General features: G+C 35.2%; 1 protein-coding gene across 1 annotated transcript in view; it reads left to right on the top strand.

Annotated features, from left to right (window-relative positions):
- ACAP2 (ArfGAP with coiled-coil, ankyrin repeat and PH domains 2) overlaps positions 1–27,534 on the top strand; it is a 130,268-nt gene that overhangs the window by 38,710 nt on the left and 64,024 nt on the right. The window contains exons 2-4 of the mRNA XM_045539991.1: positions 13,201–13,258; positions 22,094–22,213; positions 23,083–23,136. Of these exons, the coding sequence (XP_045395947.1) occupies positions 13,201–13,258; positions 22,094–22,213; positions 23,083–23,136 (232 nt within the window). The remainder of the gene's footprint in view (positions 1–13,200; positions 13,259–22,093; positions 22,214–23,082; positions 23,137–27,534) is intronic.

The following is a 27,534-nucleotide window of genomic DNA, read 5'->3' as shown; positions in this document are numbered from 1 at the left end:
GGGTTTTTTTAATTAATTTTTTTTTTGGAGTCAGGATCTTGCTATGTTGCACAGGTTGGTCTCAAATTCCTAGGCTCAGGTGATCCTCCTGCCTTGCTGGGATTATAAGTGCATGCCACTATGCCCAGCTACTTTCATCTTCTTAGCAATAGATATTAAAACTTACACTTTATTTTGCTAATATAGTAGATGTACAATGCTCTCTCATTATCTTTAAGTTTTTTTTGATAATTGAAAATCTGGTCCATGAATATTAACTTGCACTAGAGGCAAAATACGTTTTTCTGGGTCCTTCCTGCTTCTTGCTTCTGGTCTTTAACCAGATGATAGATGCTCCCTTAACACTTTGCACTGGGAATGGCCTTCTTATTCAGGAGAGCCTTTGTCCTTTTTAGGAGTGTGAAGCTATAAATAATATAGCTTCATCAGAATATAGCACAGGCCTATATGTATGTACAATAAATGTATCTATTTAGTGTTGGGTTGCTTTTGTGTTAGGAAAGATAATTTTTACTTTTCCTTAGCAATGTTGGAAATAGTAATAATAGTTTAAATTAGTCACTAGAATTAAAAACTAAAGGTGATTCCTGCCCCCTACACATTAACATACATATGATTTCTTCTAATTTTAAAATATTAAAAGATCATGTTTATGTGCTACAATGTGTTTTATGATAGAGTTTACAGACTTAATTTGTCCTTGAATGTAGCAATTTTTCCTGTGGCTTATTGCATCAGGGTCACCTGGGAGCCTACTAAAATTATACATTCCTCAACTCTGAAGATAAAGATTATGTCCTATTGGAATAGGACCCAGGGATCTGTATAGTGCTTTGAAATGCTCATTAGTTGGTCAGAGATAGGTGTTGTTGCCATTATTCCAGGAGACTTTCTTATTTGGCACCCTTATATAATCTAGACTTTAGTTTATATCATATGCACTTATGACATTAAACCAAAGATAATTATTATTCAAAATTGACTTGTCACAGTTATTTTGAGACTCCATTAGAATCCTTTTATGAGGCAGTTAAATACATATTTAGATATGCTACATGACAAATAAGATTTAAGCCATAGAACAAATAAGAATTAAAGCAATCTGTTAGTTTGTAAAAATTTAAGTAGTAGTTTACATTTTTTCCCCTTGCATTATGTTAAACACAAAATGTTTTGAAATTTTAGGGTGTCTTGGTTTATACTTACTAGGAAGTATCACACTTAGGAGTTTTATAAAGATAAGAAAGTACATCATCATTATACATGTTACTTTTAGTTCTCTCAGGTAAGCAATCTGATGTCTTAAAATGAGTAGTTCTCTCTTATTTAGTTGCTAATATTAGATATCACCAGGGATGTACTACTATGATACTGTAGATATCAACAGGTGTTTTATTGAGTATCCATTTTATCTGTAGTCATTTTCTATTGGTGGATTGGGTCTAGTGATAAACTATGTAATATAAATAAGTGCCCAGCCTAAGAACACACATTATTGAAGTTGTATAATCTGTCACTTAAATTGCACAATCTCCTTTAGAGTATAAAGATAATTAAATAGGAGGGTGAGGACTTACTGATAGAAAATAAAATTTGAAGTTCTTGACTCTTTTCAGCAATATAGTTGATGTAATTGCATTAAGGTTAATATAGCTAGATTATTGGAGCAAAGATAACTGAGTTTTCCAGTTTTGTTTGCTGCTGAAAGGCAAGATTGCTAAATTTGTGAGACAGAATATATAATCTGTCCTGAACAGTTAATAAAATTAATTTTAAGTGATTGGTCTTGTGTACATGCGTTACTTTTAATTTTGAGATTTAGTAGTGATGGGTAACAATAACTGTAGCTATACAAAATGAACCATAGAGTTGGAAAGCAATCAATCCTAATATTATAAAAAGACAAGAAAGCATAGATATTCATCTGTACCATGTCTCATATGGAAAGTTAGAGCTAGATTATCAGTCTTTGTAAAAGTTAGACTATGTTTAATATAAGTGGCAATAGAACTTTTCCCTCAGACTTTTGAGAAAGAAAATGGAGATTTATTTTTCAGCCGATTAATTACCTTTAGCTTTCAGGAATGGATTGAGAATTGGAAAGGGCAGAAAGGGAATATAGCTACTTTTCTTGCTTGTTGAATGTTAATACGCATTTTCACGGTTTCTAGTTGGGAACATTTTTATTCTTATTCCAATTTGATGTGCTATTTATAATTCAATCAGCATATATTCCCGAAATATTTTCCAAACTGTTATTTTAAAATATTTGATTAATCTCTTCCTTAGAAGCATATTTTTGGCTCATCAAAGTATCAGGCCAGAAGTATTGTTCAACATTTGAAAAAGTATTTTCCAGCCATTTTAATTTGACTTAAAACTTAGGTTAATTCTCAGTCCTCTTTTTATTTGACCTGTCAGCTGCTTTTGCTCTAATTGGTCACTCTCTTTTCTTTGATATACTTTTTTCACTTCCCTTCTCTATGACATTCTCTTAGTTTTCCTCTAACCTTGTCAACTTCTCCTTCTCAGGTTCTTTTCCTACTTCCTCCTGTTCTTCTTGGGCTTTAATATTGGAATGCCCCTAATTTCCGTCCTCTTCTCCATCTTTATTTATTTATTTATTATTATTATTTTTTGATAATGCCTAGTTTCGTGGCTGTCAGTACCATTTATGTGTCCTTGATTCCTAAACTAATACCTCTAGTTCAGCCTTCTCTCCCAAACTCCAGACTCATGGTTATCCACCTATTTGACGTCATCACTTGTATAGCTAATAAAATGTTTTGAGTCAAGTCTAAAACTGAACTCTAAGTCTTCTCTCCCTGTATTTGTTCTGCCTATAATCTTCCCTACCTGGATTGGTTGTAAGTCTGTGCTTTTTCTGCTCCAGCCAGAAACTTTGAAGTCATCCCTGATTACACATTTACCTGTGCACTGATGTACCCATGCATATGCTTGCATGTCATGTCCAATTCATCAGGAAATCCTCTTGGCTCTACCTTCAAAATACATCCAGAATTTGAGCATGTCTCACCCCTGATGGGTGCTTAGTTTGAGCCATCTTCATCTTTCACCTGGATGACTGCTGTAGCCTCCCAACTAGTCTCCTTGTGTCTTCCTCTCTTGATTCTCTACAGTCTTTTCCACATAGCACCAGAATGAATCTTGATAAAATAAGTCATACTGTGTCTCTTCTCTTATTCAGCCTTTTTGGTAGTTACCCAATTTTATGTAGAGCGAAGCTATTAGAATCTTTACTGTGGGCCTACAAGGTTCTGAATGTGATGGGGCTCTCCTTTAGTTCTCTGACTTCTCCTGCGGGTCTCTCCTGTACTGCTTCTGTTTCAGCCGTATTGATCTCCTTGCTATTCCTTGAACATTCCAGGGCCGTTGCATTGGTGGTTTTTTCTGCCTATAACAGCCTTCTCTGCATGGTTCCCTACATTACTTCAGGTCTTTACTCAAATGTCACTTTCTCAGTAAGGACTATTTTGACCACCCTATTTCAAATTGTAGCTGTCCTCCTCCTCGGAGTTTTTTTTTTTTTGTAGTATTTATTACCTTATAGAATACTATCCAGTTGACTCATTTATTATGTTTTATGTTTATTGACTATCTTCCCCTTCAGAATGTAAGCTCTTGGATGGCAAGGATCATTGTTTATTTTATTCCCATATTCCAGGCAATAGATATTTGCTGCTGCTGTTTGTTGTTAGGAAAAGGAAGGAAATTTTCCAGTTTTTTCATTTGTCAGCATTTTTCTCACAGTGGTGATTTCATTTTTAAATTTTTTAAAGTTGCTGCTTTTCAAATTTTTCCCCACTTCTGATTAGTATAGTTAGTTTGTTTCTTCCTTTTGAATGTTTAAGGATACTATCTGATTATAAGTTGAATGCATTGAGGAAATCATGGCAGTATAATTTTGTGGTGGTAATGGAGTGAATACCTCCTTAGCTCCTGTCAAATTTCTGTTATGACCTGTTTAGAAGTTCAAATTTTTTGTTATTCTACATTCTAGAATATTATAAAAATTTCCAATTTTGCTCAACTTTAAAAAATATATTAATATGTATCATAATTATTAGATATAGGTATATAGGCTCATCCTTGTATGCTTGTCCTTTTTTCATTATAACTCTAGTTTTGAGGTTTATGCAATTGTTTGTTCTTTTTTCTTTAATTTTTCTAAAAATTTATGTAGTAGCATTTATATGAAGCTGGAGAGGACATGGCAGATTGGAAAAGCTACAAGGCTGGAGCAAGAGGGAATTGGAAACTTACACATAAATACATGCACACTGAGATGCAGGTTATAACTGTTATGAGTGACCCAACCCCCCAGATTACATAGTTGTTTTAAATGCTCCTTCTGTCCATCCAGCCAGCCAGCAAACAAGTGTTTACTTGGTAAATGACCTAGGGATAGATAGCTGAATGAACCATAGTCTATGCTTTTGAGGCCTCTCAGTCCAGACATAATGACCAGTAATTTAATTATCATTAATATGTTGAATGTGAAGTGCGCTATTTGAAGTGAGCACTGGGTGCTCTGTGAAGATGGTGGTGGTGGAATGCTCATTCTGCTAAGGAGTAGAAGGCGCTTGAGTGTCATACTATACTAGGTGGTTTATGGTGTGAATATTGTCTTTAAAATCTTGAGTCTATTTATTAAACTCTTAAATTTGTATTCTTCCACATCCAATTTTACAATCTTTTAAAATGGCTGGATTTGAATGGAGATGAAATACTGTGTAAAATGCCTTTTTAAACACAGCTGCTTTACTTTCATTAAACAGGTCTGTCATTCAGCAAGTTACTAAGGTTTCTTCTAATTCAAATTTCTGTGATTCTGGGGTTGTAGCTCATTTTTTCTTAATGTTTTTTCTCTTTATATTTCACATTACTATTCTGTATTCCTCTCTTACTATAACAAATGTGATATCATACATGAAAGTGCCATGCAAATTATTAATATAAAACACAGTAATATGTAAGGCAGAATTATTTTCATTGTGTATTAATATAGATGTTTGGTTGTTAATGGAGGAGCCTGGGAAAGTTATAGATGTGATTGTGGGACGGCCTGTGATATGTTGTGGAGAGAACCCTAGAAGGCTGAGTATGTGATTACCTACCTGTCGTGATTTGCAGGATGTCTTGTGCCTCAAGTATCATTTCCAGTTCCTGAAAAGGATAATGGGGAACAGCCATAAAAGCAGGAATATGGCAGATCTCTGATTATAATTTTTGACAGTTTTGTCTGGGCCTGGCCCTGGATATCCTACCATCTTGCTTCCCTCTCTCACTGAGAGTCTGCTGGTAGTCCCATCATCTTTGAAATGCTTGGTCATCCTGACAGTATCATCAGTCAATGTTCTTTCCCCGTGAACATCTCTCCCCTTTTATGAATCATGAGGTTTACAGTGTTCTCTTCTCCCAAAGATATTGCCCATGACATTCCCCTGATAAGATTAACACAGAACTTTAACTGCTTTGGTTGAAAATTTGATTTGAACCCTTTAAGCAGTAATGATAACTTCTTTATTTTCCTATCACATCAAAACCTGCTACAGTGATACGGGAATGCAGTGAGTGACTGTAGAAAGTCAACTTAAAAACAGTTTGTTTTTTGAGGGAGCTCTGCCTGGGTTTGTTGGGACGTCAAGACAGAAAGATCTTTAGTTTTTATGTTTTCAGAGCCTAGTTGAAGGCAACATGGCATAGTCTACAAGTTTGTAGTCTTTTTCCTCTTAACCCTTTTTTTCCTCATTAAAGTAAACCTTGTCCCTCTTCAGATGACTAGTGCCTTCGTTCTTGTTTTACACCCTCTGTGATGAAAACTGAAAGGGACTGTTACCCAGTCATTTGTCACTGTTGATTTATTGATCCCAACATAATAAATGGGCCATCTCTTCTTCTACCACCCTTTCCTTATGATACAACAGAATGATGTTAATTCACACTGTAATTTTTTTTTACAAGATGGGGGTCTCGCTATGTTGCCCAGGCTGGCCTTGAACTCCTGGGCTCAAGCAGTCCTCCACCTCAGTCTTCTGAGTAGCTGGGACACTCGGCTTTGCACTGTAATTATACTGCCATTTCACCTGCTTGAAAATTTCTCCCTGGGCAAGAAATGCAGGCTGTTAGAGGAGAGTGAAATAAAAACATTGCTTTCTAAACTAGCACAGATTTTTTTGTGAGGAAAAAATACAGAATAATTTAATATCTGATAAAAATAAAATATTACTAGTATTTCCTTAGACTGGTTTCCTATAAATAATATTTGCCACAGAACATGTTAAAAATAACTTTGTATATAGCTACTATCTGCTATGCAGAATTCTGGAAGTAACTATTACATATACCTTGTTGAGGTGAGAAGCTGAAGCCCTAGTAACAGAAAATTCTGTACACCTCTCCTCCCACTCCAACTTCTTTTTGCAAGATGATAATCTGGATAATATTTTTAGAGTGTTATCTTTTTTTCTACCATGAGCTGGGATTTATAGGGTTATTGACATCTGAGTAATAATTTAGGAGTATAGTATTCATTCACCTGGACCATACTACTTACATCTTGGCCTTGTGCTATGGTTTGGTTACTTTTTCAATTATATTCATCCCTGGCCCTGATGTTTTAACTTTGGATACAGTTTCTTGATAGGGGAAAATATGAGGGGGAAAGAGTAGTAGGTTTCTTTAGTTACTTTTTTTTTTTTTTTAAAGTTCTTCACTCTCTGGGAAATGGCAGAATAATGTTTACAATCTGTAAAAAGCAAATATAAAGGAGCTTGCTCAGAAAGATACACGTGTGGATGGAAAATAAAACCTTTTTTCTTCTAAAATATTAAGCTGAACAAAAAGCTTAACCCACCACTCTTTTCATCTGTATTTATTTCCCTTATCTTTTAAGAAATGCACAGAGGAGACTTGAGAGAAATGAATGAAACTTAATATAAAATCTGGTGAGAGTTTTCATGGCTTATAATTTTTTTTTCTTTTCTTCTCTAACTCTGTTGAAAGTACAAATGAGGGCCTTGAGGAAAGCTTGGCTTGGGAGAAGAGATTCAAATCCAGGTTCTAGCTTTCCTTTGAATGCTTATTCCAGAATAGTGGAATGTTAGGTCTTAAAGTGACATTAAAGATGTTCTAGTCTGTTTCTCACCTTTTATGAATGAGAGAAATGAGGTCTGTAGAGATTAAATGATTTGTCAGGGACTCAGTTGACAGAGAGTTAGCCTAAAATTTTGGTTTCCATTTCTAGATTGTCTTTCCACTATTCTCTTTCCCATTGTAAGATAAAATTTCTCATGGATCTTGCCAGGTTTGCTTAGTCCAGTTTGCAATATGAGCAAATAGGAGCAGTTATAACATTTGTAAAATAATGAATGGAGAACAAAGACATTTTAATTTCATTCATTGTAACTTATGAAAAAAAATAAAGGCGAAGACTTTTAAAAATGTGTTTTTTTATTATTATTATGTAATAAATATACAATCACTTCTCTGACTTTTGGCTAAGATCAGAACCTTAACTTTCCTTCATATTGATTGCAGTATTGATTTTCTTCTGTTGTGGGCCCTTAGAGGAGTTGGACAGATTTCACCTCGATAACTCTGGAAACCAAGTGGATTTTCACAAATTTTCTCATTATATATCATATATATGTAGTCCTCTGGCATAGATTGAAGTTTTGAGGTTAGGAGAAGATTCCAGTGTGTATTTGACATGTGATTTTTGGAAGGGGACAGGAGTATTGGCATGTTTTCTCTTAAAGGCAATTAGACTTGCTGTTTTATTTGCTGATCATAGATTTGTAACTTTTTTTTCCTCCATTTTCAAACTATTTCACATTCTTGTTGGAAGTATGCAATAACTTAATCGCATTGTGGTTTTTTTTTTTTTCCTGCATAGACCCATAACATGAGAATAAAAAGAGACTGTATTTTCTTTAACATTATAAATAATTATAGCTGACATTCACTGATTACTTACTGAGTGTCAGACACTGTGCTAAGGTTTTCATGTGTATTTTAAAATTTAATTGTCATGTGTCTCTATAGGAGAGATTGTTATTGTCTGTATTTTATAGATAAAATTGAAACACAAAGAACTTGTTCATCAGTACACAGCTAGTAAGAAGTATAGTAGGGATTCAAACACATGCAGGTTTTTTTTTTGGTTTAACTCCATTCCACTGCCTCTCAACATAAAGATGTTACAGAGACACAGTATAAAGGACCCAGAACTTAACAAATAAAATAAGGGGTGGTCATTCATGTTACAAAATGATTTAATGAGGGATTTCTTCTAAAAAGCAGGTTTCCAAGATGTATGCTATGTTTCCTGGTCAGAAACCCAGAGGGAGCCCTCTCATTGGTGTGGGGACTTTTTGTCACTCCTCTTTACCACTTGATGAGTCATAGGACTGCCCTTGGGTCAGTGGGCTATCCTAGATCTAGCTATTGTCTTTTCTTTGCAAAGAATAGTCCAGCATTGCCCAAGGTTTGTAAGATTGTTGAGCTGAAAAAGGACTGTAAAAGGATGTTGGTTGGGAATGGTAGGTACCGTGATGGACACATACAGGCAACTCTTCTGAGTATCTAAATGGTTATTCAAGTTATATTCAACTTTTAAAATATATCTATTATATAAAATAAGGAATACAAAAGTTTCAAAATGTGCACATTATATTTTGAGTTATTTATCTATTTAATAATTCTTTATGAGGTAGTTATGACTTAGAGCCTCAAATCCATCTTTAATGTTTGAGGATATTTATGGGCTTATTAATGATCTTGAATATCCTGTTGTTGCATTTTAGATTGTATCACCATGTGACCTAGTTTTAAATTATTAATTCCATCTTAAGGATATTGCCAAGGCTGAAGTGAAGGGTTTTAGTTGTTGTTGTCTTTTAAGAATCTTAAATGGATGAGAAAAATGATCTTTATCACATTTCCTTTTTCTTTCAAGTAACTTTCTTGTATAAAGAAGATGTAATGCTCATGTTATATATACTATTTAGTTTTTTTAATGGCTACTCTTTTAAAAACAGTAGTTTAAAAAGTTTATTGGAACAGCAGGGATATGTATGCAATTATCTGGGTGGGGAGAATTCTATTTTTGTGCTTCCCTTAGAGCTTCATTGAATTCACAGCCAAAAGTGATCACTATGTGATTAGAAATGTCTCATTGTTAACACTTGCTGCTGGATGTTTTTTCATTTCTAGTTTTACGTTTTGAGTTAACTATTTTCTGAGTTGATCAGGAAAAACTGTGATGCATGAATACATAAAAGAATGAAGGTATTGTTATTAAAAATAAAGTGTCCATTTTTCTGAATTCTGGCCTTATTCAGCTTGTTAGGGTACAGACAGCTAAAGTTCTAAAGTTTATTTTCTTGTATGCACTTCCTACATGAGAAAAGGTTTTCATTTATGTTCTCCTATTTGATATTCACAGGGGTCAGCAAACTTTTTCTGTAGAGGGCCAGGTAGTAGTAAAAATTTTCGGCTTTGTGGGCCATATGGTCTTTCTTGCAGCTACTCAGCTTTGCCAGTAGAGAGAGCATTGTGCCACAGACAATATGGAAGTGAATGAACTTGTCTCTTTTTCCATAAAACTGTATTTTATGGGAACTGAAATTTGAATTTAACATAATTTTCATGTGTCACAAAATATTTTCTTTTAATTTTTTCAAGCATTTAAAGATGTAAAAATCATTTTTAGATTATGGACTGTATAAAAGCTATAGCCAGACTTGCCTTTTGAGCTGTATTTTGCTGACCCTTTTGACTTTGCTGATTGCCTTCTCTTTTCTCCCCTTTCTTTTAACATCTATTACCCTTATTACTTATTTTCTGTTTTGCTCATTTTGCTGCTTAATCATATATTTTCTTTCACTGTTAATGTGTTTGTAACTTGATTTTTTAAAATTACATTTTAAGCCTTGGAGAATAGGGGTCTATAATTTTGGGCCCTTTCAAGGCTTGCACATTTATAAAAGTTATATCTTAGTAAATATCTGGGTGAGTTGCAGAGAAATAATACCTGTCATCCAAAAAATCTTATTTAAGATACGTTAGGCTTAGATAAGTGAATGGTGGACCAGAATTTGAACAGAGACTCTACTCTTTCCACATACTTTCCTTTTTATACTAAGAAATATTCAGCAACGCACCGGTCTGCCTTAGACACTAACTACTTACCTGTTGCAACAAGATTTCACATACAGCTAAGATGATCTATGACAGAGATTGTTTTTTTTTAATTAAAAAAAATTTTTTTTAGAGATGGGATCTTGCTCTTTCACCCAGGCTGGAGTGTAGTGTCTGATCATAACTCACTGCAACCTCAAATTCCTGGGCTCAAGTGATCCTCCTGCTTCAGACTCCCAAGTAACTAGGACTACATGTGTGTGCCACTATGTTCGGCTAATTTTTTTTAAAAGTTTTTGTGGAGAAGGGGTCTCGCCGTGTTGTCCAGGCTGATCTCAAACTCCTGGCCTCAAGCCATCTTCCTGCCTCAGCCTCCCAAAGTGCTAGGATTACAGGCATGAATCACTGTGCCTAGCTGAGATTTTTTTTTTTTAAAGAGAAAATAAGTTGAAGGATCTCTAAGATAAACTTTCAGATTCTTTGCATGTATGATTACAAAGGGCTGCATTTTTAAATGACAGGTTAAAAATCAGACATTTCTCTCTTATACATAAACCCTCACCTTTCTTTAAAATTGTTGTTTCACAAAAGTAAATTAATAGAATTGCACAATGAAATAAATTTGAAGAATATACATAAAGTTTCTGTCAGACTATGTTTAATAGAAACCAATGATTAAATCAAATCTTAAGCTGGTGATTTCAGCTAATTGGCTTGAGAGAAATTGAATTGAGTCAAGATAAAACAAAGATTAAAAATGTAAATGAAGAGCATATCTGACAATTAGAGTAAATACTTGTAGAGTTTTTTCCGTGACTGAACAAACATTTTGAGCCTCTGTACTGCTATGGGGAGCCCAGACTAGTGAGAGAAGTGAACAATGATAGAGATATGCATCAGGTGCTGAAGGGGCACAGGAGGGCTATGTCATTCAGCCTGAGTGGGTGAGGGAAGAGATTCCAAGAGGACCTACCTCTTGGGGAGGTGGTGTCTGAACTTCCCCCACTTTATTAGCTTTTAAATTACTTAACAATGCATAGTTGTTAAAAATAGTGAAACAGTCAGAAAGTACAAATCCTTATTTATACTTTCTGCTTTCCAATCCCCATTCTTCAGAGTTATGGTTAATAGATTGGTCAGTATGCTTCCAGATATTTTCCTATGCATAGCCCAACAGCTTTTTCTTCCCACAGAATTGGGCTCACACCATACATATAATTTTGTAGCTCACTTTTTTCCCCATGTAATACTCTATCATGTATATATTTCCATGTCGGTAGATACAGATGAACCTCATTTAAAAACTTGCTGCCTCACATGATGGGGTGGATATATCATCATTTATTTACATTGTTTCCTATTTCCTATTGCTGGACATCTGGGTTTGCAGCCTGTTGTAAACAGTGGAGGAATATCCTTGTACAGATATATTTGCTCTCTTTTGTGAATTAAGTTTTAAATTGTAAGTAGATGAAGGGAGAGGATTAATGTGAGGAGGAAATGTTTTCTAGGCTAAGCAAACAATGTATAGTTTGGAGAACACTGCTGAAGAAAATGGCAAACTTTTAGTCAGAGAAGTATTTCTGTTTAGATGCTGTGAAGGTGTAGCACCGCTCCTTTTCTTGAAACATATGCTACAGGATCTCATAGTAGGAATTTCTTTACTGAATAATTTGTAATTATTTTCTTATTTTGGAAATTTAAAAACTTTTTTTAAAAAATAAATGTTTTTATTTCACCAGATAGAGGTGAAATCACAATGTGATAAAGTGACTATTCAGAGGCGAAGTGGGAGTTTTTATCTTACTGTCTTTCCCCTTGTTGTGTTGTCTAACTCAGAATATCTTACTCAGTGCTCAAAATACCTTTCTGTGTGTCTTGTCCCCCTCTACTATCCAATCAAAACAAATCTGGGGCCGGGCGCGGTGGCTCATGCCTGTAATCCTAGCACTCTGGGAGGTTGAGGCGGGTGGATCATTTGAACTCTGGAGTTTGAGACCAGCCTGAGCAAGAGCAAGACTACTAAAAATAGAAGGAAATTAGCTGGACAACTAAAAATAGATAGAAAAAATTAGCCGGGCATGGTGGCACATGCCTGTAGTCCCAGCTACTCGGGAGGCTGAGGCGGTAGGATTGCTTGAGCCCAGGAGTTTGAAGTTGCTGTGAGCTAGGCTGATGCCATGGCACTCTAGCCTGGGCAAGAGAGTGAGATTCTGTCTCAAAAAAAGAAAAATAAAAAAAAAAACTAAACTTGGGTTAAGTCTTAAAATAGCTATTGGAAAATTGCTACTTTATCAAGTAGGTATATGCAAATGACATAGATAACTTAAAGTAGACGAATTACATTTTGTTATGCACTACTCTTTAGTATAAAACGTTATTATCCTTCAAACGTTTTAGTGGTCATTTTTTTGTTTTAAATTTCCAATTTGGGAATGTTGCCTTGTAGTATGATAGAAAGTACTAACTAGTTTTATAATTTTATCATTCCCTTTTTTCAATGAGTACCTGACTTGTTTAGTTCCTGTTTTTTACATATTCTAACCTTTGCTAATTTTTCTGTATTAAAATTATATTTGTAGAAGAAGTGAGACTAAAATTTATCAGTGTTAGGTGCTTATTTTAAAAAAAAATACTTTAGAAACAGAATGATGCATTAGACAAGAGTAGTATCTTTCTGAGTTAGTTCTGAAAGTCAAAGTCCTTTTTGGTTGGGAACAATGCTTTGCAGTTTGGTTGCATATGCTTTGTCATCTAGAAATCTGATTCTTTGTAAGACTCAATTTTTAATTTTCTTATTCATTTAAAAAATACATGCCAAATAGTTTTAATTAGTGTTATTAATTTGAATAATATTAATTCTTTGAATAAATCAACCTAATGTGTTCTCTTATTGTCTTAAACAATAATTGTATTATGTATTGCATTGCATGATTATGAAATAGTTATACTTCATTCTAAGGTAATAATTACTTTATATGAAGTATAAAGTATACATTTGAACAAACGTAATAACTTTATATTTAATTTTTCTAGGGCTGCTTTAGAAGAAGTAGAAGGTGATGTGGCAGAATTGGAACTAAAACTTGATAAGGTAAGTATTACATTTTTAACTTTTTGAAACATTTATTCTTATTTTCCACAGATTGGTGGCTCATGTTTTTATCTCTATGAGGGTAAGCGCTGCTGTTATCTCAGTTTTACACATGAGGAAATTAAGAGTAGAGACATTAAGTAGCTTGTTCAAAGTCTAAGTGCCAGAGCGAGAATTTGAATCCATGTCTGACTTCAAAGCTCACAAACATTCTTTGTATTGTTGGAAGCTTGTTTCTGTATTCTCCATCAAAAAGGTGGCACTTGTGTTTTTTGCTGCTTAGTGGATTTCATACATAACCTGACCATTCTATAAATTTGAGTGTGGACAGATTCAAATATAAATAAAATGTAAAATATTCATTCCATTTTAAGCTAATACCAGAAATGTTTAATATATATTTAATAATTGATATGGTTATATTTTATGTAAGGATAAATGTACCTTGATTCCACCTTCTATATTAATTATTGATAATATGTACTTTTGTCTATCCATGAAACAATGTCTGTTATATACTGGGCAGAAATATTAGAATGAGTATACACCCATGGCTTCTGATCTGTTTGTTCAGATATGCGTCTGTAACTGTTGTTCAGTGAAATATCTCTCTTTAAACTTTTGGAGATAAGTTAGATGTGTATATTTGAAATACCTTCTCTGAAAATAGTTTATTAACATAATTATTATTGTAAATGTTATTGCTATGTAAAGCAATGCTTCTCAAACCTTACTGTGCATAGGAATACCTGGGATCTTATCTTGTAAAAATACAGGTTCTGATTCAGTAGATCAGGAATACCTGAGATGATTCTGCATTTCTAACCAGATTCCCATACTGTTGGCCCGTGGATCGCACTTTGAGTAACAAGGATATAAAATATATTAATTAGGCAGAAGGTTTTCAAATGTTTTGAAACATGAAACATATGTATGTATATAATATGTAAATATATAATATGTAAATAGTATAGAAGCTATATAAAACAGTATTAGTTATGTATGTAAACAAATTAAATCAAAATTTTAGAAAATGTTTAGTAGTTATTTTTATATAGTACTCTATAATTTTTATAGCACTATAATATATAATATCTTTAAAATTTTTACAACAATCCTATGAGGTAGGTAGGATAAATGGTGTTATTCCTGCTTTGTAGATGAGGATACCAAAGCCCAAGAAAGGAAAGGGGACTTGCTTCATATCACAAAGTTAGAAGAGGCAGAACCAGGGTTAGGAACCTCTCTTTTTCTTTTTTTTTTTTAAAGACGGGGTCTTGCTCTGTTGCCCAGGCTGAAGTGCCGTGGGGTGATCATAGCTCACTGCAGCCTCAAACTCCTGGACTCAAGCGATCCTGCTGCCTCAGCCTCCCGAGTAGCTGGGACTATAGGAAGGTACCACCATGCCCAGCTAATTCTTTTTATTTTTTAAAGAGCTGGATTCTTGCTGTGTTGCCCAGGCTGGTCTTGAACTTCTGGGCTCAAATGATCCTACTGCCTCAGCCTCCTAAGTAGCTGGGACTACAGTGCAAGCTACCATACCTGGCCATTTCTATGTTTTTATTATCGGTTCACTACTCTTCTTGGGCACCATTGTACTTCAGGATCCACCTTGGGGAAGCCCGCCACTTGGAAAATTTCTAAGGAACACTAGCAAACTTCCAGGCAAATGTTTGTGAACATTCTGGGAAAGGATATTTTCTACTTAAAAATTGTATGTATGAGCTTTTTATTACTATTTTATCATTATTGTTTTTTTTTACCCTGGGTATTACATTTGTTTTTAAGTACTCTTCAAAACAAAGTTTTAAACTCTTAGGGTAGACAACAGAAGATGTAGTTTTGATTTTCTGGTAAATTTACAAGAAAGTATACAGAGGAGCAAGACTTTTTAAAGAATCACAGAGTAGCATAATAAGGATATCTGTGTTTTTTAGGTAGAACTGCATGTAAATCATATGGAACATGGAGGTGGGGGACCTCAAAATTTTAAGTTCCTAAACAGAATCTACCGATAGTGTTTTTGCTAATGATTTTGCTTTAATGAATGGCTCTTTTTTCCTCCCTTAATATTGTTGGCTTGGTAAAATCTTAAAACCAAAAGATTCAAATCTAAAGCAAGTTGTTAAAGTATTGGCATTCAGTAGTAAGAACCTGTCCTAGAGTCCATCTCACCCAAAGGGCTACTAAGAAATGGCGTTGTGGAAACATGACAGCTTTTAAAATATCACCCTTCTATTTCTCCTCCTCCCACAGTTTCATAGGTACTTTTTTATTTCTCTGGTTCGAGATCTTGATTCTTTATAAAATATACCTCTCCCAAATTCTTAAGCTATAATCTATAGTTTTTCCTTTAGAATTATGGGGAGTTAGCATAGACAAGAGAGCCTAAGAGGAACAAGAAATGCTTGTTATTGAAGGTAGTGGCATTGAAGGACTAAAGACAGGGAGGGGTTGCCAGCCACAAGACTAGTTTAGTGATTTAACTTTGTGCAGGGCAAGTTCCACCTATAGTATCATTGTAAATCGTGCCAGCAACAGGTTAAACTAGCTTGATGACTTAGCTTCTATTTATTTTGCTTATAATATATGCCACCAGTAGTTATATTCTTTCTGGTGAGTAATATTTTATGAGTGGCATTGCTGTACTGAGTTTAATTATTTATCCATTCTGCCAGGTGTTCTGGCATTGGCAGCATCATTCATAGTTGCCATCTAGATAGAATTTCTGAAACTGTTACATTGTTTCACTGGCATGCTTGCTCCCTGTTTGTTAAGCAGACACTGTTTAAATCTCAGCTTATGTACTACTAAACTTCGGCTCTTTTTCTTGTATTGCATTGTTTCTTGCATGTACTTCCATTTAAACTATTATAATATTATTATATTTGGTTTGTAGCATAGCCTAGTAGTTAAGAGCACTAAGCCTGAAACTGCCTGGGTTTGAATCTTGCTCTACAACTTACTAGCTGTATGGCCTTGGGCAAGCTCTTCAACCTTTCTGTGCCTCAGTTTCTTCATCTCCTAAACAGAGAAAATAAGAGTTTCTATCTATCTATCTATCTATCTATCTATCTATCTATCTATCTATCTATCTATCTCATAGGGTTATTATGAGAATAAGGTGAGATAATACATGTAGAGTGCTCAGCATGGTTCTTGGCACACTGTAAATTCTAAGTAAAAATTAATGATGATGATGTCTTTTCAACAGACTATTACCTCCTTGAAGACAGAGACGGTCTTTAAAAGGAAAAACGCCTCATTTGTTTTGTGCACTTACTATATACAAAGTCCTATGTTTTACTTACATTATTTCTAATCTTTACAACAGTGTTGCAAAGTTGCTATTATTGCCAATTTGCACATGAAAAAATGGGAATTAGGGAGGATGTTGTTTATACAAGGATAGTCAGCAAATAAGTTGTTTGTATTCCTATCAGCTGGCAAAGTGCCTGTGACATAGTAATCACTTAGTAAAATATTGTTGAATGAACTAGGGCTACTATTAATAGTTTGATAATTTTGACTAACTTGACATTTAATCTTATTCTTAGGTACAAATTTTTCCTCTTCTTAGGCTTGTATTATTCAGTTATAATCTCATCCATCACTGTCATCTAATAAGGATTTTTTTTTTTTTTTTTAAGACAAAGTCTTGCTCTGTCACCTGGGCTAGAGTGCCATGGTGTCAGCGTAGCTCACAGCAACCTCAAACTCCTGGGCTCAAGTAATCCTCCTGCCTCAGCCTTCCAAGTAGCTGGGACTGCAGGCACGCACTACCACACCAGGCTAATATTTTCTGTTTTTAGTAGAGATGGGGTCTTGCTCTTGCTCAGGCTGGTCTCAAACTGCTGACCTCAAGCAATCCTCCTGCCTCAGTCTCCCAGAATGCTAGGATCACAGGTGTGAGCCACTACGCCTGGCCACTAATAAGGATTTTGATAACTGGCAAAGTCAGTCTCTCTCTCCTCTCCGTTCCCCTTGCCAAGTCAGTACTTCCTCCCAGATAGTTGCAGAGTGTGTATGTGTGTGTGTGTGTGTGTGTGGTTTTGCCATATCACCGTTTCATTTTCTCCTGTGATAGTGACCTCTATTCCAATTCAGATACCTGTTTTCATGGCTGTATGCTATCCCTCAACACCATAGTTCTAATCTCTGAAATCTAGAATGCTGATAATCCTACTTTCTGATTTGAGTCTCCAGTCCTTCTGGTTTTCAGCCTCACTACTGCTTCTGTTTCAAGCTTACCTCTGGTCTTTCAATCTGTCTACTTGTGATATTTCAGATCACTTTTAACTTCACTTCAGAGTACTTATTTTTTTGTAATTTTTAAAAATTGAGATAAATTATCCTAACATAAAATCCAACATTTCGAAGGATGATTTTTCAGAGATTTTTAGTACGGTCACAGTGTTGTGCAACCATCACTGATATCTAATTCCAAGATATTTCCATCACCCTAAAAAGAAACCCTGTACCTGTTAGCAGTCATTCCCAATTTTCCCCTTCCTCTGTCCTCTGGCAACCTAATCTACTTTCTGTCTCTGTGGATTTGCCTATTCTGGAAATTTCATATAAATGGAATCATGCAATATTTGGCTTTTTGTGACTGGCTTCTTTCACTTAACATAATGTTTTTAAGGTTCATCCATGTTGTAGCATGTATTAGTACTTCCTTTTTAGTGATGAATAATATGCCATTGTATGGATATACCATGTTTTGTTTATTCATTCATCATTTGGGTTGTCCGTCTTTTTTGGCTACTATGAATAATGCTACGAGGTGCCCTTTCAATTTACTCTTAATTTCATTACATCATTATTTCTCTTCAGAGACCTTCATTTGCCTTCCATAACATCTACTCTGCAGAATGCTCACTGTCTTGTGTAACCATCGATGTTATTTGCCCCATAGCTGGGCTATAAAACCCTACAGGAAATGTTATACAAGTGTTTAGTGCAACCAATTGATGGAGCTACACATTCCTGGAATTCTTGATAAAAAGCAATTTTTTCTAAAACCCAATTAGGTCCTTCTCTTGTTCCCTTTAGCAGCTTTTTAATACTTTGTTATATTCTCAAAATTTACCACTTTGTTCTTCATTTTTAGCAGATGACCTTGTCTCTTCCTTCTGCTTAGTAGGAATGCCTTTATTTCTTGCTCCTAATCTAGAAACTTGACAGAATCTGTTCTTTGGTATTTTCCCTTCCATTTGAGTGATAAGAGTATCTTTTATTTTTTTTTTCTATGCAATTCCAAACCTTCCACCTGCTTAGGACTTTGCGTTAGCCATCTCTCTTCTTTTCCTTTTCGACCACCTCTTCATCTTATGTAGATAAAGATGTTCAAGTTTGTTTTTAAAAGGCAAAAGCAAACAACAAGAAAACCTCCCCCTCTGACAAAGAAGCAAAAATCTCACTTCACTAATTACCACGTGCCAGTAACAGTTTGTGCTAAGATCTTTATGTGCATCATCTAACCCTCTTTATAGTATCGTTATATGCTTTGGTACCCTTGTTAGGTATCATATAGGAGAAGAAATTGAAGTTTGTTGAGGTTCAGATCACTCAGGCTCACTTAGTTAAGTATGGCATTAAGATTTGAACCTCAGCACACTGAGCTGAGAATACTGTATTTTTAACCATGATGTTTTACTATTAACCCGTCTTTCTGTTTTTGTGGAAACTTTCAATTTAATTATTTTTGAATTATTTAATATATTGAACAAGTAATGCCACCTGTGTGGAACAAAATTCAAAGGCAAAAAAGTGTGTACTCAGTGAAATTAGTCATTTTCTAATCTCTTTGCCAGAGGAGTGCACTGCCCAGTTTCTTGTGTGGCCTTCCAGAAGTTTTCTAAGTATATAAAATGACTCTCCCCATTCAAACAAAAATATTAGCCTTGTTCTACATTTTGATTTTTCTCTTAATATATCTTGTGTATTTTTGTTATTAACTATAAAGATGTCTCATTTTTAAATGACTGAATTGTATTATATGGATATATCATTATTTATCTAGTTGTTTTCTGATGGGCACTTAGATTGCTGCCAATATTTTACTGACTACGATGTATAACTTTACATATGTCATTATGTGCAAATATATCTATATGATACATTTTTGAAAGTGAAACTGCTAAGTTAGAAGGTATATGTATTTTAATTTTGATAGGTCTTGCTAAATTGCCTTCCTTATAAATTGTAGCAATTTATACTCCCAAAAAGAATATATGAGAGTGCCTGTTTCCCCATACCTACCCTCTCGAAAATAGCATGTTGTCAAACTTTTTGATCTTTGCTGTTCTGTAAAAAAATTAGTAATTTCTATTTCTTTTATTGTGAGTGAGACTGAATATCTTTTCATAGGTTTAACACATTTGTATGTCCTTTTTTGGAATCATTTGTACATGTCTATCACCCATTTTTTCTAGTGGATGGTTGAGTTTTCAAAATGATTTGTATGCCCTTTCTTATGGTAGGGAATTTAGTCCCTTGTGATTTGTTGCTAATATTGTTGTCTTTGTGTTTATTGTTTTTATCTTCACAAAAATGTTTTGTTTTTATGTAGTTGAATTTATCAATTTCTTTTTTCTATGGCTTTCGAGGTTTGCATTCTTTTCAGGCTTTTCCCACTTTGAGATTATTAAAAAAAAAAAAAAAAAATCCTTGGCCAGGCTGAGTGCAGTGGCTCATGCCTGTAATCGTAGCACTTTGTGAGGCGGAGACAGGAGGATTATTTGAGCCCAGGAGTTTGAGGTTGCAGTGAGTGATGCCGCTGCATTCTAGCCCAGGCAACAGAGCAAGACCCTTTCTCAAAAACAAACAAACAAAAAATAACCCAAAACAGTCCTCTACCAGGCACAATGGCTCATGCCTGTAATCTAATCTCAGCACTTTTTGGCAAGCCTAGGCCAAGCGTTGCTTAAGGCCAGGAGTTCAGGACCAGCCTCGGTAACATAGTGAGAGACCCTGTCTCTACAAAAAGTAAGAAAATTTAGCCAGATGTGTTGGCGCATGTACCTGTAGTCCCAGCTCTTCACGAGGCTGAGGTGGGAGGATCACTTGAGCCCAGGAGTTCGAGGTTGCATTGAGCTTTGATCATGCCATTGCATTCCACCCTAGTGTCAGAGTGAGACCCGGTCTCTTTAAAAAAAAAAAAAAATTCTCCTGTTTTCTCTTTGTTTTCTGATTTCATTTTTTATGTTTAAATCTTTATTTCATCTGAAATTAATTGTGAGGTTTTTGAATCCAACTTAGTTTCTCCTCCCTGCCCCTTCAGATGGCTCTCCAGTGTCCCTGATGTCAGTTATTGGCTACTCCCCCCACCCCCCACTGGCTGGAATATTACTTTAATCAAATACTGTATATTTGTATCTGTTTTTTGAGTCTGTATTCTGTTCCATTGATCAGTTTATTTGCATTCACTACCAGAGTTCTAATTACTACATCTTTATAATATACTTTAATATCATATAGAGCTAATGTTCCCTTCTACTTCAAAAAAAATTTTTTTTTTTTGCTTTTCTTGCATGGTGGTTACTCCATATGAACTTTAGAATCAGTTTTTCTGGTAAGACATAATATTTTACTTTGTAAATAGCAAACTATTTAAAAGACTTATCTCTGCCAGCATTTCTCATAGAACATTGGTCCTGTGAGAATGCTTCCTCCAAATAGAATTCCACAGTCAAATATTTTTGAGAAATGTTGCATGTTATACCTCCTCTTTTCAATGTACATTAATATATCAAAACCTCTTAAAAGTTTAGCAGTATCTCATGTTGCCTTTTCCTGGAATCTTTCCCCTGGTCCCCATAGTCCTGGTTAGGTCTTCCTTTGTTCACTCATGCATTGTTTTGTTGTAGCGTTTGTGTCTGTGTGCTTTGGAATTTATCTGCTTGTCAACTGGTTAGAATTAGAGCTCCTTGAGAGCAGAGATTATGTTTTTAATTTCTGTTCCTCTAGGCCTTAGGGCAACAGTTTTAAGTTATACTCTCGGGATCCTTTAGAAGTTTCCTTATGTTTTTCTTGGCTCTTTATCCTCTTCTTGGTGTTCCCCTTTCCACCCCCCTCAGTAGTCTTCCCTCCTTCATCTAGGGCAGTTTCGCTTTTATCTGTTTTTTTAGTATTTGACATTCACCCAAGATTTTGTTTAAAGAAAATGTTCTGTGTCTTAATGAAACAAAGAAAAGAAAGAAGGAAGGAAGTAACTGGGGGAAAAAAAAGAGGGAGGGAGGAATGGAGAGACAGCGAAAGAAGAAAGGAAAAGAAATAGAAAAGCTCAGTCCTAAGGCACACAATGCCTAAAACAATAGGCATTGGAGAAATATTTTTTGAGTAAGTGGTTGATTAATCTGTTCAGACATCTGCTTTTGATAGACTGATACTGAAATGATCAGCACGACTAATCCACCATACCAGTTTATTCTAAAACTTTCCTCCAGTATACCACAGTTAAAAAAAAAATTGAAATACCTTTTTATCATATAGCTTGCTTACCCTTTTCTTTCTTCTTAGAGTTACTTAATAAATTTTTATGGAGTTAATTTATGGGATTGGATCTGACTTGATGAAATTATTTCTTTTTGTTATTGTTATCAGATAGCCTTTGGATCCTAAAAGGTCAACTTTTTTTAGTACAATTCTCCTATGAATTTACTTTATAAGCCAAAGGAAAAAAGAATAACTTTCAGTTAGTCCATTTTGGGTTTATTGATGAAACATTATTTATCTTAACTAGGTTAACTCATGGGGTTACTCCTAACACTTGTTGAACTAAGTAATTTATAAGATTATTTTCAACTTGATGTAATTTTTTTTCTTTTTCAGCTTGTGAAACTTTGTATTGCTATGATTGATACTGGAAAAGCCTTTTGTGTTGCAAATAAACAGTTCATGAATGGGATTCGAGACCTGGCTCAGTATTCTAGTAATGATGCTGTAGTTGAGGTTAGTATTATTAAAATTGCAGTGAAAATGAAAAAATGCAACAAGACATTAAAGAAATGTGCATTCATTTACCTACCTGATATTACTAGTTATGGTGATCCTTAAAATTAGAAGTATAAAAGGTATCATGCCATGGTGCTATCTTGTATAATTCTCTTTTCTAAGATAATTAGAAATTGTTGTTTAATTTGTACTGTGCATATCTAGCATCCCTCTTTTAACGCACCTTCTCATTGTTTTGCTCAGTTTACTAAGTTTACCTGCTGCTAGATGTGCTGAAACATTTGCCAGAGGTCCTGAGCAGCAAGTGCAGGATCATACTTATTAGTAGCCACTTATAGGGGCAAGCAGTGAGCCTTAGCCTGAGAATAATATTAATATGTAACTGTATGAATGTGGGGCCATCTAGGTTCTGGTCAGACAGCTATGTTGGATTAACTTAGCTCCCTTGCTATACTGTGTGGTGTTAGGATATTTCTTCCCTGAGGAAAAAAAATAAACTCTTTCCTGGAGAAGAAGTGGGTGTGGTTTGATGATTATTTGGTCCATAGATGCTTAAATGATCACACAGTCTTGATATAATCAAACAATTTTACCTTTAGGTTTATATGTGCCATTCCTATTTGTTAGCGTAATGCTATTGATGGGGCAGTACTAATTCTTTGACTTTTCTAGAGTTTTATGTTTCCACTTGTAGACTTGATCTTTCTGCAGAGCATCCTCAGGAAGTAGTGAGAGTGCCCTTGGAAATAAATGTTACTGTTTACAATGTAACTTGATCTTTCTGTCAGAAATGCTGAAGTAACATTTTTGTGGCCTATTTTACCAGCTCATAAATGACTTGGTTTCTTTTTATTTCTTTCTCATAGACAAGTTTGACCAAGTTTTCTGACAGTCTTCAGGAAATGATAAATTTTCACACAGTAAGTGTCAGTAAGTAGGTGTTACTATGACCATGTTAATTAATATTTTAGTATTTCCTCAGGTGGCAGTATTTTATGTAATGACTAAAGTTGAATTCAATGACTTTGGGCAACAACTTTTTAGTTTGGTGGACCTAAAATGTACACTGAGTGTGTGACTGTGTGTGTGTGTGTGTGTGTGTGTGTGTGTGTGTGTGTGTGTGTGTGAGAGTGTGAGAGAGAGAGAGAGAGAGAGAATATACATCTTATTTCCCATTCTGATATGGTGAACTTAATATCAATGAGGTACACACCCATAAAAGTTAATTTTTCCCTTTTGAGTTGTGGCTTTGTAAGTTTTTAAGCAGTTATTTAAGAATAAAGAAATAAGAAATAAGTTTCTTATTGAGATACTTAAAAATATATCCCCTTTATCTGATCAGTTGCCAATATTAAAGACCACTATAATCTTTAAACTAGCTTTAAGATTTGAGAGTGTTTATCCTTCAAGAAGGAGGGATATATATTACTTTCCGAATGTCATGACATTCCTGTATAAATTTTGTAAAAGTTTACTGGAGATATGGTAGCTTATAAGCTATATACTACTGCTGCTTTTTTTTTTTTTTTTTTAAACACAGACGGGGTCTCGCTCTGTTGCCAGGCTGGAATGCAGAAGCCCAGTCTTAGCTCACTGTACCCTTGAACTCCTAGGCTCATGCTATCCTCCCACCTTATCCTGAGTAGCCAGGACTACAGGTGCACTCCACCACACCTGGCTAATTTTTCTTATTTTTTTGTAGAGATGGGGTCTCTTGCTATATTGCTCAGGTTGGTCTTGAACTTCTTTTCTCAAGTTATCTTCCCGCTTCGGCCTCCCAAAGTGCTGGGATTATAGGCATGAGCCACTGCACCCAGCCTGTGTGCTTCTTAAATTATTTAAAAGGCTTAATTGATATGGCTGTCATGTAATTATGTATTAAGTACTTTAAAATTTATTAGCAGCTGTCTAGAACAAGAATATCAATACTTACATTGTTTATAAAATCTGCTAATTTTTGGTTCCTAGTTAATTTGATTTTCTTAAAGTTTTTTGTGGTCATATAAAGTTATATGACAGTATTTTAATTGTAGTTCAAATTTTAGCTATATCAATACTGACATGTACAATTATCTGCTTGAGTGCTTGTTTTCAGTTCTTTTGGATATATACCTAGGTGTGGAATTGCTGGGTCATATGGTAATTCTATGTTTAACTTTTTGAGGAGCTGCTATGCCAAACTGTTTTCCACAGAGGCTGCATCATTTTACGTTCCCACCAACAATGTATGAATGTTTCAGTTTCTTCACGTCATTGTCAGCACTTGTTATTTTTCTTTTTAAAAATTTTAAATTATAGCCATCCTGGTAGGTGTGCAGTGGTATCTATCTCATTATATTTTTGATTTGTATTTCTTTAATGACTAATGCAGTTGAGCATCTTTTATGTGCTTGTTGACCTTCTGTGTATCTTTTGCAATTCTTACTATTGTTGTCTATTGAAGTCCTTTGTCCATTTTTTAAACGGGTTGTTGTTTTTTGTTGAGTTATAATTATAGAATTCTTTATACTGGATATTAAATCCTTATTGATATATGTGATGCAAATGTTCTCTCCCATTTTGTTGGTTTCCTTTTTTACTTTCTTGAAAATGTCCTTTGATGCACAAAAGTTTTAAATTTATTTTATTTTATTTTATTTTTTGAGACAGAGTCTCGCTCTGTTGCCCGGGCTAGAGTGAGTGCCGTGGCATCAGCCTAGCTCACAGCAACCTCAAACTCCTGGGCTTAAGCGATCCTACTGCCTCAGCCTCCCGAGTAGCTGGGACTACATGCATGTACCACCATGCCCGGCTACTTTTTTCTGTATATATTTTTAGTTGTCCAGATAATTTCTTTCTATTTTTAGTAGAGACGGGGTCTCGCTCTTGCTCAGGCTGGAAAAGTTTTAAATTTTGATGAAATCTAAAGTCCAGTTTATCTAGTTTTTCTTTTTTTGCTTGTGCTTTTGATGTCATGTCTAAGAATAGCAATTGCCAAATCCAAGGTCATGGAGATTTACCCCTATGTTTTCTTCTAAGAGTTTTATTGTTTTAGCTCTTATGTCTTACACCAATTTGACCACTTACTAGTTTTCTTTTTTGCTTTCTACTGAGTTTGGATGCCAGCATTTAGTATATTTGATTTCTCTTTAAATCAAATGGTCTTTTGGATTTAATGTGGATAAAAAATGTAATATAGTAAGACTTAAATTTTTTGTCATAATTATTGATTTTAAATTAACATCATAGGTTAAATGTTTTCTTAATTATCTATTATTCTTTGAAATATTTCTATCATCATATTTTGTTGAAACCAATAAGTCTTATGCTATTGTTATATATAAGAATACTTTGTTCTTTGTTATAATATATGTGAAAGGCTATGATAATCTTTTGGCAAATAAATTGTTTAATTGTATGTTGGAAGATTTTTTGGTCAAGAAATATTTCTTCAAAATATTTTATAAATCACTCTCTTAGAGTGAATTAGATCTTCAAACATCCAGGTTTGCTTGATAGAAAGTATATATGTATTATTTGCTTCAAGGGAATAGAGATTGGTCTTTTTAATGTTCGTGCTCTCAGTGTGCACCTACATTCCTGAAATGTATGCAGATTCCACTAATGTGTGTTTTTCCTTTCTAAAATTGAAAGCAATCAGTGTTTCTTGACTTAAATATTGTGAAAAGAACTTAGGATATAGATGGAGATAACTTAGATTGAGTTCACGCTCCACTGTTATTAGCTATATAATTTTAGTCAATTTACTTAATCACTTTTAGTTTTTAGTTTACCCTTCTGTGAAAAGAGCATAATAGAATTTGTCATGCCCAAATCTAAAGGTGTTAATGAGAAACAAAAAATGTGAAATAGATTCTAGAGAGTGATTCTTCTTTAACTCTATTGGTTGGCATTCATTCAGGAAAACAGAAACCGCAAAGGATATTTCTGACAGAAAGATTTTAATACAGGAAATTGCTTACAAAAGTGTTGGAAGGGTGGAAGTAATAAAAAAGCTAAGGTGTGGTCAGGTGGCTCACATCTGAAATCTGAGCACTCTGGGAGGCAGGAGGATCACCTGAGGTCAGGAGTTCAAGACCAGCCTGAGCAAGAGTGAGACCCCATCTCTACAAAAATAAAAAAAATTTGCTGGGCATGGTGGCATGCACCTGTAGACCCAGCTATTTGGGAGGCTGAGGCAGGATTGGTTGAGCCCAGGAGTTTGAGGTTGTAGTGAGCTATGAAGGCACCACTGCACTCTAGGCGGGGCAGCAGAGCAAGACCCTGTCTCAAAAAAAAAACCCAAAAGTTAAAAAGCTACCCAGAAATTAGTAAGCTGGGAAGTAGCTATTGCCCTTGGTGCGGGAGGAAGAAAAGTGAAAGTGGTATTACCTAGAGCTCCTAAGTACTGCACTGTTGAGGATATTGCCATTGTTACCTAGCCACCGATGATGCTGAAAATTGGAGAGGTCACAGTTGTTCACTGAGGCTGGATCAGAACAGAAGCAGAAAATAGAAGTGGCTTCTCCTACCTCTTTTTTTTTTTTTTTTATTTTTATTTTTTGAGACAGAGTCTCGCTTTGTTGCCCGGGCTAGAGTGAGTGCCATGGCATCAGCCTAGCTCACAGCAACCTCAAACTCCTGGGCTTAAGCGATCCTACTGCCTCAGTCTCCCGAGTAGCTGGGACTACAGGCATGTGCCACCATGCCCGGCTAACTTTTTTTTCTATATATATTTTAGTTGGCCAGATAATTTCTTTCTATTTTTAGTAGAGACGGGGTCTTGCTCAGGCTGGTCTCGAACTCCTGACCTCGAGTGATCCACCTGCCTCGGCCTCCCAGAGTACTAGGATTACAGGCGTGAGCCACCGCGCCTGGCCTCTCCTACCTCTTAATTTGACATCATCCTCCACTGGTAGAACCTAACCTCTCAGCTTGCAAAGGAGTCTGGGAAATATAGTACTTCGCAGGCTGCTCGTCCTGGGCAGTAAAGAGACTGTGGAAGGGATGAGTGTGGAGATGAGAGCCAACAGGCAGGCAACCAGCATGCCAACCACGAAGGTTATAATTTTGAAAATACTTTTTGGCAGGGAAATTATTATGCAACTTAATTTTTATCCTTAAAGCTTTTTTTGTATGGTGCTTCTTTTTTCCATATACCCAATGTTCAACAAATTAGCAGAATATACCCTAAACCCAACTATCAAGAGTTTCTCTGCGACCTCCAAGTCTAAACTCCCACCGCCTCTTTTTTAGGCTTCTTCCTACAGTAGCCTCCCAGCTTGTGCCTCTGCATCTCTTCTTTGCCTTCTACAATGAATTCTGAAGACAGCAGCCAG

This window comes from Lemur catta, chromosome 1 (assembly GCF_020740605.2).
Source record: "Lemur catta isolate mLemCat1 chromosome 1, mLemCat1.pri, whole genome shotgun sequence".
NCBI lineage: Eukaryota > Metazoa > Chordata > Mammalia > Primates > Lemuridae > Lemur > Lemur catta.
Note: the sequence above shows the minus strand (reverse complement) of the source record. Positions and strands in the feature narration are given on the sequence as shown.